Source organism: Aulonocara sp. 'chitande type north' Nkhata Bay, linkage group LG23 (genome assembly GCF_057382095.1).
Source record: "Aulonocara sp. 'chitande type north' Nkhata Bay isolate Kocher_YH1m ecotype deep benthic linkage group LG23, A_spYH_male_GT1.1, whole genome shotgun sequence".
NCBI lineage: Eukaryota > Metazoa > Chordata > Actinopteri > Cichliformes > Cichlidae > Aulonocara > Aulonocara sp. 'chitande type north' Nkhata Bay.
In genome coordinates, this window is record NC_141365.1 from 44,345,712 (window position 1) to 44,359,842 (window position 14,131).

Here is a 14,131-nt window from a genome sequence, read left to right on the forward strand (position 1 = left end):
ATGAGTGGACAGAAGTGGACAGAGATCATCTGAAGCACTTCAAAGGCTTTAAATCAGCACATTTCTCTTTATTCTTTATCAACTCTGTTAGTTTCTCTCAGTTTTCTGTGGAATGAAGCTAACAGCAGGCTAATAAGATGCTGACCAATAGGTTTCTATTAAAGGTTGTAATTTGTATATGAAAAAGTGCTTTGGCTCAGCAGGGATCAGCTTACAGGTAGAATACAGCTGCTGGATGGGATTAGCATGTCATAGCTATCTACCAAACTGCTAACTGGGGGATTTCAGGCCATCTATGGATCATTTTTGCTAACTGTTTATTCAGCTTAGGCTCACAGGGCTGCAGCCTGTGCCCTAGCTGTCATAGGGCAAGAGGCGTGGTCCACCTGCACAGGTGAGCAGTCCATCACAGGGCCAACAGAGAGCGACAGAGAAGCACTCCCTCACATCCACACCTACAGCCAATGTAGAAGCACCAATGAACCTAAGCAGCATTTCATTGGACTGTGGGAGAACATCCAACCTCCACAGAAAGGCCCAGCTGACCAACAAGCTTCAACCTACAACCTTCTTGCTCTAAGGCACTAGTGCTAACCACTTTTGCCCATTTCAGCCCAAATCCTGCATCTTCCTGTTTCTGACTCCAGGCCAGCTCCACTAACACTTTCTCATCAGACACTGCCACCTAGTGGAGGAAGTCTTAGTTCCATTTGAAGCTTCAGATTACAGTTAGTTCCTTTACAAAGAGGTGGAGGTGGTGGGGCCACAGCACCATCATCACTGAGTGCCATAGGACACTTAACCTTTGTTTCCATATGCTGGGAACTTCCTGTTGTTCCAAGGAGGACTGGAAAATGTGTGAAAATCTCCCAGTCAGTTCCTCACAGCACACTTCAATCATTTCCCTCCCACAGCATCAGGACCAGGGCTTTTTCTCTCTTTGGTCCCACTAAGAGATTTCCACACAAACACCTCATCAGTGGGACTCTCAGAGCTACCAGCCCTTTGCTACAATCACAAAGCTCTTCATTGAAATCAATGATATCAAAGCTGGAATCAAATGAGTCCAAGTCTTCTGCTGATTCAGCATCACATTCATCTTTGCTCCTTGTTCTGCATCCCCACCATGGACTTCATTCCTTTCCAAGCCAGCCTTGAGTGTCCTTTATTCAGCTCATCCTCTGCTTTACTTTTACACCTGATTTTAGCTGCTTTATCTCTCTTTCAACAGGTTTCTGTGCCTCAATCTTTTTCTTCTCTCCCTCATAACAAGACAGCTTCTTCTGCCTGAGAACATGTTGGAGTGATTTACTAATCCAGGGCTGCTTATTGGGGAAAATACTTCCTGTTTCCAAAGTAATCCCCATTTTTCCCAGAAAGAAATGTCAGTAGAAATCGATGATCTAAGTGAGAACATGAGCCTTTAAAAAGTCCCAGTGGGTGCAGTCAAAGCAGTCCCTCAGTCCCAGTATAGAGTCTTTGGTCCAGACTGGAACAGCTGTGTGCCCAGTTTGAGCTCTCTTCAGTGCTGTGACCTGACAGACCCAGAGGGGCCATCACATCACATTTAGAAGCTCCCCTGATGGAGCCACAACACATGTCCAATACTTAGTCTGTCTTGTTGGACCAACTGGAAGAAATGATTCAAGGACTTAGTCACAGAACAGAGATTCAAATCTCCAAAATCCAACTGGCTGCATCAGGACATATAGTCTGAAACTCTGCACAGTTTCCTGTTTGAAGCTGCTTCCTGTTGGCTTCAGCTGTTTGGAGTTTCCATTTTCTAAACTTCTACATTCTGAACCTTCTTCAGCTCTGAACAGATGATGAAACACTGAATGATTTCAAGCACTTTGTCTAATAAACTTACATCTTTCATTCTTTATACAGATTGAGCTGGTGTGGTTTGTCAAAGATCAGCTGTGATTATCTGGCAGCAGCACTGAAGTCCAACCCCTCCCATCTGAGACAGCTGGACCTGAGCTTCAACTACAAGCTGCAGGATCCAGATGTGAAGCAGCTGTCTGATCTTCAGCAGAGTCCAGACTACAGACTGGAGACTCTGGGGTCAGTAGAGTGATGGAGTGAGTGGGTGGTGCTGTCAGCAGTATTGTACTAAACACAGTCAGTATGAAACAAACATCCAGTGTTTCCTGTAAAGCTGCAGCTTCTCAGTGAAGCTGTGAGAGGAGAACGGTGACAGGCTTCAGGATTGGACACAAACACTTCCTGTTTCTCACCTTTATGGTCACCATAGTAACGGCTGACACGCTCTGATCAAACACTGTCAACAGCCAATCAGCTCTCTGAACAAAGCAGCACGCAGACCAATGACTGCATTGATTTCCAAGTTTAAAGCAGTGAAGAACACAGTCTGTAGGTGAGGAAGAATTTAGTGAGAGCAGATGTTTGGATGGAATTCCTCCAGTTAACAGCTGGAACCGTCCATCTGGATTGTTGGGCTTGTTGTTGGGGTTCCTACAGAGCTCAGAGTGGACACACCAAGGTTCTTCTAATGAATGAAAGTCCAAACTCAAACTAGGAGGGAAAAACATTTTCAGCAACTTCAATAAAAATCCAAAGATTAGAAAAAGTGAAGCAACAATGAGTCCTAGTACAGTCCCAGCACTGACGTCCCTGCTGCTCTTTATACTGGATGTGCTGCATCACTGACTGACAGCTGATGAAGAGTCTCTGGAAACACTCGTTTATCTCCTCTGCTCTTCCTCCTTCTCTCTGCAGGTGGAGGCCACGATGGTAAACAGGACGGTGTGTGTGCTGAGAGAGGAGCAGCTGTGTCCTGATGATCCAGAGAGGTTGAAGCAGCAGCAGCTTGTGTGTAGAGACGCTCTGACTGGGCCATGTTACTGGGAGGTGGAGAGGAGAGCTTCATCCAGCAGTGACTGACAGAGGAATGAAGTGCAGATGACTGTCAGTGCTGCAGAGTGAACTGCTCTGAGAACAGCTCCACTGTCAGACACAATGTAGAGTCCAGCATCAGCCCTGTGTGTCCCTCTGGATCTGACAGAGGATCATCAGTGTATCTGGACTGCTCTGCTGCTGCTCTGTCCTTCTACAGTCTCTGCACAGTCTCTGTCTCACTCTGGAAAGATTTTACAACTTGTTGTAATTACAGAACGTTAATATAATATTCAAACATGTGATCTTCTCTTTATTTCTGAATCTTTACCAAATAAAGAAAAACCAAACTAACAAACAGAAGCTGTCGTGTCCTTTTTCACCACATCTGTGAATCTTTTCTGTGTTTTTCCTCTTTTCCTCCTTCCTGCAGCTCCATCTTCATCATTCTGTGTCCAGTATATGTGAACACGTCCAAAGCATCTGAGCCTCATGTTACCCGTTTGTGTGAGTTACGCCTGTCGTTGTGTTGTGGTGTATAAATAAGGGGCAGGAGACAGCGCTGGATCTCTGAGTTCTTTACTCTCAATTTCTGCAACATCTGCAATATCTAGAAATGCAAACCTGTGAGCTGTGTGTGTTGTGCGTCTGCTCGGCCACCTCTCCTCCGGCCGTGCTGGAAGCAGCTGTGCGTTTGACAGTTTTATCGACTCGACAATAATCGAACAAATTAAATGTTCAAAAATATCAACTTAAGCACTTCAAAGTCAACAAAAAGCTTAAAACAATGAAATAATATTTCACTGACAAAACAACAGCTCATAAGAACGATACACAAAATAATACAGAAACAAACAAATAAAAGTTATTAACCAGGATCCATGTTTTTGTCACAAACACTGAATCAGCTGATTCACTCTTTATGTTTCTGAGTTTGTTTTGTGATTATAGTTCTGGTTTCTGTTTCTGTGTCTTCACTGTGTCCCACGTCTCCTTACTTTGGACTCTGTGTTATATTTCCTGTTTTACTTTGACAGTCCTGTGTTACTGTTTCCTGTCTCGTGTGTGTAATTGGTCCCAGCTGTGTTTCCCTCCTGTCTCCCGTTCCCTGATTACTAAACTGCGTCCACGCCGCCGGTGCTCCTCTCCACAGCTGGATTCCAGGATTTCAGAGCATCCAGCTGTGGTGAGTGATGGAGACACTTTCTCTGCTCCCTCAGTAATCAGGACAGTTTATTGAACATCAGAGGACATAAAGGACTGTTTTTCACCTGCCCGTTCTGAACCTGGACATTAAAGACTGCTGGCTTCAAGGACATTAATCCCAGTGTCAGCCAGCCAATGACAGCCTGTGTTTTTCAGCTCTTTAGGAGTCAGAAATGAGAAAGACACAGACTGCTAACCTCTCCCTGCAGGAAATAAGCTCCGCCTCTTCCTGTCCTGTATATGAGTTATTCTGACATGAGACACAATGAGTTTCCTGTTTATTGTGACTTAAAGCGAGCAGCAATGACACTAAACTGTGTGTTTCCAGCTGAAGCTGCTTTTTGTGTTGCTCCCACAATCCTGTCTGAAGCAGTCAGTGAGGAAAACTCAGTTTATGCTTCCAAGCTCATTGTGAGAGGGCACATTGTGTTCCTGCAAGTGCTGATTTTGTCTGCATCCCTGAGTTTAGTGAGCTGCCTCCAAGGACTTGTGAAGCCCAGTGTGTTAAGGCTGCATCTCCCAGATGTTTCCACCTTTCCAGCAGAGACGATAAATGTTCCCACAAAGGCTCAAAGACGGTTTGATTTTCTGAGTGTTGGCCTCAAGAGATTGCTCAGTGAGCACCTGAGTGTTTCTGGGACATCGGACACTAACTGGAACTTCAAGTCTGGTTCTGAAGCTGCACATGCAAAGACTGTTTCTGGTTGTAGAGACCTGGCTGTTCCAGGGATTGTAACCTCCCCAGAGGCTGAGCTGCTGACCTCAGCTGACTCTGGAGCCTTGAAGGTAACTAAGTTTGCACCGCTCGGGTGAGCCATCTCAGCTGCAACAGCCTCCACAGAGAGCTCACGCAAGCTTACCCAGCCTGCTGAGGATTTTATGCTGCTGCAGCCCAAAAGGCATCCTGAGCTGGCTGACAGCCACCCACAGCTTCAGCTGCCTCAGCCAGGGGTCTCCACACCTGCTGGCCCTGCATCTGCTCTGACTGGGGGCTCCGGAGAGCCGCGCCAGCCATCCATCTCTGCTGGGGCTCCTGTTTGAGAATGTAGGAGTGTAAACTTCAAATATCTGCTCGGTTTGTCAAGATATCACATATTTGCAAAAGTGCTCTGACGTTTTTGGAGACGTCTGTTACCCACCATCTTGATAGCTAACCGGGAGGTCGAGGGTCATTAGAGCCGGCGAGAACAGCGGACTCCCGGCACATCGTTTTTGGACCCCCACGGCCTTTGGCTGTTCAGGTTTAAACATGATATATAAGTCACTTAGTAGGGGTGCAACGATATTCGTATCGATATTGAACCGTTCGATACAGTGCTTTCGGTTCGGTACGCATATGTATCGAACAATACAAAATTTGTAATTTATTTTATCAACTTTCCTTCTGACGATGCTGTCTGTGTTGAGCGCTCAGTGAATCTGCGTTCGACTACTCCGCCTAGGCTGCACTGTCGAGCGCAGATCACCTTTTCCTCACAGTCACACACATGAATGTAATGAGGGGAACTCGGGGTTCACTGTCATTCCTCAGGATACTTTGATATGCAGACTGGAGGCTCTGTGGATGAAACACCGACTGTCTGAAGCACTCTGAAGTGTTCATGATGGACTTCATCCTGATTAACACTACAATACTTGTTAGAGGCCTTTTATATGTAATAATATTCTTTTCCATTAAAGCTCTGAACATTCTCACTCTTTCTTGACCAGGTGTGACAGGTGAAGGACACCGGCGAATAGGAGGACAGAAGCTGAGAGCCATTAGTCACATGACTTCAGCTGGCTGATGCAACTACTTAGAATCAGTTTGTGAATATGAAGAAAATCAGTGCAGTCACTGGACAAACTCTGATTCTTCCTAGTTTCACTCTTGTTTCAGTCCAGTGTGACTGAGGTGGTAAAAAATGATCTGACTTTTAGCCACACAGCTGTCTGCTAGAGAAAAAGCCTTTGTGCACAACTTTCTTAAAGGCAAACGGCACCATGTTCACTGCAGCTGCAGCAAACGCAGCAAAGAGTGAAAGTTGGACTGAGAATGTTGTGACTGTTTCATGAGAAAGAGCAGGAAAACAAGCATCACACACCCAGACACAGTGCTGGGATTAGAATTAGACTTTAGAGCCAAATGTAGGACAAAAGCTTTAATATGAAAGAGGAAAACCCAACAACAGCCAGAGCATGAAGCTCAAATCTATACCAATCACCAAGAAAGCTGACAGGCCTGTGACACGTCAGAGACGCCGTTCAAATCATAAAGAAGTTGGTTTATTGACAAAATGTAAAAAACCAAAAGAATCAAGTCAACCTTCAGTTTCGAGCGAGTAGACCAATCAGGCACAGCAGCAGCTCTAGAATAAGCAACAATTTGATGTATTACAAACAACCTTTCATATACACACATACATATGGCTCATATGCTGTTTAAAAAGGGCTCAAAGACCCAACAGATTACACAAAGTACAAAAACACTTTCATTCAGACAACAGTCAGCTGTGCACGAGACAGAGAGCCGACTACAGTTAGTAACATGGACTCACTTTGTTTCAGACACGACACAAAGTAACACAAAGCCACAAAGAGCAGAAACATCAAAAAGGAGGCAGAGCAGCAGCAACTCTCCATGAGCTGTGAGGCTAACAGCCACCCACACTTCCTGTGATGCATAATGAAAACAACATTAACCTGAAGGATGATAACAACAGAAAGAAGTCTAAGCTAACGTTACACAGCGCTCACACAGCGCTGACTGTACAGGCCTCACACAGCTACGACCTGCATCCACAACACCTGATTCTACTGAACACAAACAAGTTAATGATATATGAGCAATCCAGGGAAGGCTTCCAGGAAGGTGAGGATCCAAAGACAGCTCTACAACAGCATCAGTCAGCAACAATGTTACTAATCACTGACTCTTTCATCCTTTTATACTCAATCAAAAAGTGCTGTGTTCACATTTGTTTCTGCTGAAATCCAGAGACTGAAAATGCGTCTTTTTAAAGTTTGAATAAACTGACTGAACTTCTCACGAGTCCAACCGTGAGGAACACTTCCCCCCATGACACATCACAGGACAACGTCTCAGTGGAGGGGGGGCAGTAGCTCAGTTTAGGCAGTCACACTCAGAATCGATGCCTCCAGTCAGGGTCAAACGTGGTCCTCAGAAACCTGCAGATGTTTGGGCCAAGCTCTCACTGGTCTCTGCGTCTGTAGACTGAGCTGATGTTTCTCCAGGTGTCTGGTAAAAGGACGATGCTGCTGTCCAATGAGGCGAGGGGAGAAGTAGCCAAACAGGCGAGAGCCGTGAAGGAGGAACGGCGGGCAGCTCTGGATGCCCGACATAAATACCTGATGAGCAGGCTGGCCGACGCCGGCAGCCTGGAGGAGGTGGCGGTGGAAGACGCCATCGTCTCTGATGACAGAGTAAGTTCAGAGACGTGATCCTTCCTCAGAGTTGAACCTTTGAGTCATTAATGTCTGATTCTTCCAGTTCAGTCTGATCCATGAATTCTTTGCTGCAAACGGATCCAAGAAGCTGATTTTCTTCTATCAGGATGTCAAACAGGTAACTTTGATCACATTTCAATGACTGACACATGAAGGTCTAACCGCTCTTCATAATCTGCTGTCCTGTTTGTTGCACCGTACTTTGTATTCATATCTTTTAATATCTGCCTTTCTCCCAGAGTCTGTCCTCCCGTCAGTCTTCCTTTGTGGACGCATCAAACTCAGCTGTGGCTCAGAGGAAACTCTTCCTCACTACGGGGAACTCTGAGGTTGGCTTCAGCTTTTTATGTTTAGTTCATGTGAGAATCACAGAAAAATGCTGATATGAGTGGAAGGTTCTGCTGGGAAATTGGCAAAGAGCAGATTATTGAACAGCGAGGCAGACAGTTCATTTCAGTGATGCCAGTTTATTAGAAACGAGGACTGTGGGGCTGCTGGAAGTCAGGACGGCCGTTCTCTGGATAAACCTGACAGCTGAGGTGGAGAGCAGGATTTATCCACAGACGGCTTCTTCCAAGCAAATGTCCTGAACACACCTGAGCTGAGGGTTACACAGAAACGTGTCTTAAAGCACGAGCCTGGATCAGACTCGAGGACTCAGAGCTCAGGTGTGTGACGTCACATTGATCCACCTCTCGGGGTTTTTGTGTTCTGATGTATCTGGTTTCTCTTTAAGCTCCAAACAATACCGAGCCTACGATTCATCATCGTTCTGCTCAGAGATGATGAGCCTGAGCGTGTTTGTGTTTCCATGGATCAAACTGTGCTGCTTTGTTTGGTTAACGAGGTGATTAAAGTCTTTGAGCAAACACTGGATGACTGACAGCTGCAGGCTGAACATCAGGAGGTCGAGAGGCCGAAGTCTGAGGAGCTCAAAGCTCCACAAATAGGGCTGGGTATCGTCACTGATTTCTAGAATCGATTCAATTCCGATTCACAAGGTCCCAAATCGATTCGATCCACGATTCGATTTAATTCGATTCGATTCGATTTAAATCTGGGAAATTTTGACAGTCAGAAGTATAATTCAGATCAGAACATTTACATATTTTTGTATCTATAAGAAGGAAGCTGACACTCGCAAGACTTTATCCAAGGTGTGAGCATCACAGCAGATGCCTTTGTGTCAAAGTAGCTGAGGATAAAACACAGAAAAACATGAAGGTTTTCCTGGCCTGGGATTTTATAAAAATATTCTGCAGTACATCAAAAACGAAAGAAAACCATTAATTAATGAACATTACCTCTGACGTTACAGCGGTTTTATTAGACACACGGCTAAGCATTTTGCATTTTGAATAATATTAAAAAGTTTAAATTTGTTCAGTATTGAACAGCAGAAATGAGGTTTTCTTTTCGGAAGAATGTAAAAGGGAAAAAAACAGCGGCCGACAGCGCTGTAAGCAACAGTAGACTTGTGCGTAACAAGCAAGCGAATAATGCAGAAAGGGAAACTGTTCGAGAGAGGGGGGGAGGGAGAGAGGGAGAGGGAGAGAGCTGCGCATCGCAATGGAAGCAAAACAGTAAAAGAGTGAATTCATGACGATGTTTATGTGAAGCGTTTGGATCTTCTTTTGCTGCTGGTTCGGTCAATATTGTTTGGAGAGAGATCAAACTAACAGCTTTAGAATCAGCGCATAAAGGGCGTGAACACAAAGCGCGGACCCGGATCAGCGAGCTGTCGGCTTTCAGCCCCGACTGTGAGAAAGGCGACATCTAACTGATTCTGATCCGCGGGTCGCGCTGTGTGTTTAAGTCTATGTGCAGAATCCCTGTACCTGCTCTCATTTACTGTTTGGTGGTTCTTGAAATTTTGTGAGATGTCACCAGAGATTCTGGCATTTCGGACAAAATAAATTTATATTAAAAAATCGATTCAGGATTTAAATGAATCGATTTTACGTTATCCAAGCCAGAATCGATTTTAATCGATGAATCGATTATAAAAACCCACCCCTATCCACAAACACTTATTCACAGAAAAAAGGACTACAAACATGGAGGAGCAGCAATCAGAACACGAGCTAAAGGCTACATGCTAATAACATTTCCCCTGGATGTGGTTTTAACAGGATCATGAATGATGAAGTATTTAAAGTCAGTTCCAGCCTGAGTCGGTGCCGTGTTGGCAGCTCTGATATGCAGAAACTTGCAAACATGGGACAGGAATAAAAACACTCCTGTGACGTCAGAGTTTATGAATGATGACAAACTGTTGCTTGTTTTTAGAAACTTTGTTGATGCTTAAAATGATCAGGAAATAAAAGCTGAATAGATCCACTTCAAACAGGAGAAGCTTTCCAGTTTGCATCAGCTGGGAAACTCGCTCATATCCAGTGTTGGGCAAGTTACTTTCAAATAGTCATTCAAAATTAATTAAGTAATTCATTATAGTTACTAATTACTTCTTCAAAAAAGTAACTTAGTAACTGAGAGACAAGGTTCTAAATAAATCTCCACCGCCGTCTGCATCTTGGTCCTCATTCACTCCACCACACGACTGCTGCCCCAGCCGTGACAGCTTTTTATGTTTCCTCTACATTTACCTTTAAAAATTATTTACTTTGCCGTGTTTGGTATCATTCTTTTCAGCACAACCTCACGTGTCTGAATCTGCAGTTATGTTTTCATTTTGACAAACTGTATTAACACAACTGATCTAAAATCAGACAGAAAACAAAAAGTTATATTTTTTACTGTAACAACCACGAACATGTTTAACGAATCATTTTCATAACTTTAAATGTAAATATAAATTTGAAAATTATACACACAAGTTTTGCAAACAACAAAGTTATTTGCAGCCATTTACCTTTTACCCTTTTTTTAATAACCATTAAACTATTTCCAGAACAATCAGCTGTTCTGCATTCAATAAGACGCCACACGAATTATTTGTGCGACTCCAAAATAATAATTAGTGTCCAGTATAAAGGAGAAGATCACAGCCTGATACCTGCAGGTCTGACAGCAGCTCATAAGCAGAGAGTGCTCGCTGCTGTCCTTAGACAGTCAACATGAAACTATTGAGGAACAAACACGCGTATATATTGTTTATCATGACTCTGGTTTTACTGGCCTATCAACACAGTTTATAAACTGGTATATGTCACCTTGTTGCTTTGTCTGTAAGTGGTCATGTGATTGTCTTACCACGACTCTGCATACATAATGATCCATGAAAAGTCTGATTTGTGTGCAGTGCTCCTCCTGATGCTTTTGGCTGTGAATATGGTAAAAAGTGAAACAGGAAAACACATTAACCTTTGTTGTTATTGCTGACCTTTGACCCTGTGCCCAGTCGTGGGGCTCTGTGCAGGACGGCGCCTCGTGTCCACACGTCCGGTCCTTCCTGTCCTCGGTGGATCAGTTTGTCAGTAATCTGAGCTCAGCCCGACTGAACATGGAGAGAAAGTTGCAGCTGCAGCACGTGGAGCTTCCTGACGCCATCAGCCAGCTGAGCAGCCCTGCAGACTACAGAGCAGCAGGTATGAAGCTCAAGCTGTTCACATCTCACACAAACAATAAGACTGTTGGAAATACAGGAAACATCATTTAAAGCTTTAAAAATCAACTCTCAGGTAAATCAAACCAGTTTATCTGTGGAAGCTGAAGGAAGCATCTGACCTGAGACGATGGCTTCTTTGAAATAATGAGTCCGTGTTCACGCGTGTTTAGAGGAACTCGTGTGTTTCGCTCTCAGCCAATAACAGTGAGCTGGTGGAGCGTCTGGAGGAGGTGTCGACCCTGTGGACCAATCAAATCAAGCAGGTGCTGACGGAGAGCGAGCAGATGAGGAAAGAGGCCGACGACGTCGGGCCGTCGGCCGAGCTGGAGCGCTGGAAGAGCCGCACGGTGACCTTCAACAGGTAGACGCGTCCTCTCAGCTGGATCTCCTGCAGCGTCAGCATTTACAGGTTTCACTTTAAACTCAGTTTATCAAACATGATCTGACGTCTGTGGACAGAAGCTCCTCAGACCTGCAACAGTTTAGTCTCCACTCTGAGACTTCAGGACAAAACCACTTTTACACAATATAACTTTCTGTTCTTTCTCTTTCTGCTCTTTAAAGTTGAAATGTTCCAAAATATTCATGTTTGTTTGTTTGTAGAATAGTTTTTAACCCTTTCATGCATGAATTATGACGACATCAATCAGGATTTATTCTTTAGTATTTTTATTCATCTTTAGGGATGAAAACAGATTTTTGAACTTCATTTTTTTAAACATGCATTTTTCCATCTTGGTTTGAAGAAATGTTTTGTGCACTTACACTGGCTGACCAGTAGGTGGCAGGTATGGCGCGACACATCAGAGTCCAATGTAGAGGTTTATGTGCAAGTACAACATCAACACTGTGTGTGTGTGTGTGTGTGTGTGTGTGTGTGTGTGTGTGTGTGTGTGTGTGTGTGTGTGTGTGTGTGTGTGTGTGTGTGCTGCAGTGAGTCTCTGACTGCTGTAATCTGAATGCGGCGTATCAGCGAAGCTTCCACAGCGTCAGAGACAAACTGAGAGGAAACCCTGAGAACAGACAGTTTGACTTCAGGTGATCAGTAACTGACTCTGAGTCAGAGCGTGTCAGCAGCGTCACGCTAACCTTTACACATGTGTGTGCGTGTTTTCAGTGAGAACTACATCTTCGGGAAGTTTGACTCTTTCTGCCGCCGTCTGGAGAAGATGGCTGACATGGCGTCCACTCTGGAGAGCCTGGCTGCTCTGCAGAGCATGAAGGTGGATGATTGTCAGACTAGAAACAAGTGACTCCATCAGATATTCATCAATGCACAATAATAATTATAATAAGACATTTATAATATAAAAATGGTCGAATTAAAGTCGATGCAAAGCTACAGTGATGAATGGACATTTGTAATGATCTTGTATAAATGTATTTCCTCCTTTTATTATTTATTAATCGTGTCAAAAGTCTATTTTCCAGAAATGAGACGGATTCAAACTGAGCTCAGGTGTGTTTCAGGTGGAGGGCGTGGAGAAGATCTGTGTTCGCTACCAGACCATCGTCTCCACGACTGAGTCCAAGACCTGTGACGTCCTGGATCAGCGCAAACTGGAGGAGATTTCAAGGGGAAACAATAGAATCAGATAAACAGAATAACATACGAGACAAAATAGAAAAATACTATATCTGTCATTTATGACAATAATCATTGAATTATACTTTGAATCTCAGCGTTTACGTGAATCCTAGTTCGGTCTTCACAGTATTGGCCAACAATAACAATGATTGATTGGATCATTACTCACATTTCTTTTTTAAAATCAGCTGAGAAAAGATCTCATTTCAGTTTTTCATCAGAGGTGAAGGTCACCGACTGCCAGACAGTCACAGGACTTACAAAGATACAGAAGACTTGATTTTCAGTCTCATGTGCATCCCTGTGCTCTGCTGCCAAAACTGAATCTGGATTTATTTGAAAATTCTGAAATGATTCTGATCATTCTCCACTTTTATTATTATGGTCTGTGTGTCAGATTGGGCCTGAATATTCTTCCAGATATGCTTCCTGACAGAAATCTTCTTCTGTTCTTAATCCTGTGTTTGTGGAGCAGCTTTGTGCTTTCAGTGTCTGTAAAAGTGTGTTAAGAAAACCAAAAAGGCTCCACAGTGTGTTTGTGCTTTGGTGTTTTAATGGTTTCTTCTTCTTTGTAATAATAGAAAAGCTGGTGCTCAGAGGAAGAGGGCGGCTTTACTTGGTGTCAGTGACAGAAATGAAAAGAAGCTGAACTGAGTGAGAAGGACGATGAAGGAAACATCTGTGCTGTGTCTGCTCTGTAAGGAGAATCTCTGTGTTTCTTTGAATTCTTGCACTTTGACTGTCGGCTCTCCTGATAACTGATGATGGAGGAGAAGACATGAAAACAAAACAGCTGAATAGAAACTACTGACTCTGCAGGACCCGTTGTCCTCAGTCACCATGTTGACCTCAAAAGGTCTCAATCACAAATGTGGTGTTACAGATGTCACCAATTACAAGCCAAATGTTGTGTATTACAAATGTATTATTATCATGTAATTGTAAGTTTGTATGCTGTCTCATCATCACATCCTAAAATAAGAGCTCTTTAACACCTCAGCAGAGATCAGGTGCTGTTGTTCTTTTGAACACTTCACCTTTTAAAAGACTGAAAATGATAAGAAATGAGAGGCAGAGTGAAGAGAAGGGGCTCGACACACATCCTTGGGGAGCCTGTGTTCAGTGTTCTTGTGCTGGAGGTGTTGCTGCCGACCTGTCTGCTGTCTTCCTCTCAGGACATCCAGCAGCCAGTGACACAGCGAGGTGCTGATGCCCAGCAGATCCAGTTTGTGAATGAGTTGCTGGGGAAAGATGGTGTTGAACGCTGAAGTCTGTGAACATCATTCTAACGTATGAGTGTCCAGATGTGTGAGGGCTGAATAAGAGGGCAGTTGAAATCGCATCATCGGTCGAGCGGTTTGAGCGGTATGTGACTGACATGGATCCAGGTTGGAGGGAAGTTTTGATTTGATGCATGACTAACTGTTCAAAGCTCTTCATAATGATGGAGGTGAGTGGGACCG

At 44.0% G+C, this 14,131-nt stretch overlaps 1 protein-coding gene across 1 annotated transcript; it reads left to right on the top strand.

Annotated features, from left to right (window-relative positions):
* The first annotated feature begins 4,368 nt into the window (after positions 1 to 4,368).
* On the top strand, positions 4,369 to 12,333 carry LOC147302722 (dynein axonemal heavy chain 5-like). The gene is made up of 7 exons (XM_086283592.1): positions 4,369 to 4,851; positions 7,279 to 7,488; positions 7,556 to 7,630; positions 7,752 to 7,841; positions 10,874 to 11,060; positions 11,276 to 11,441; positions 12,198 to 12,333. The coding sequence occupies exons 1-7, from the start codon at positions 4,369 to 4,371 to the stop codon at positions 12,331 to 12,333; spliced, it is 1,347 nt and encodes a 448-aa protein (XP_086139718.1).
* Positions 12,334 to 14,131: the final 1,798 nt, after the last annotated feature.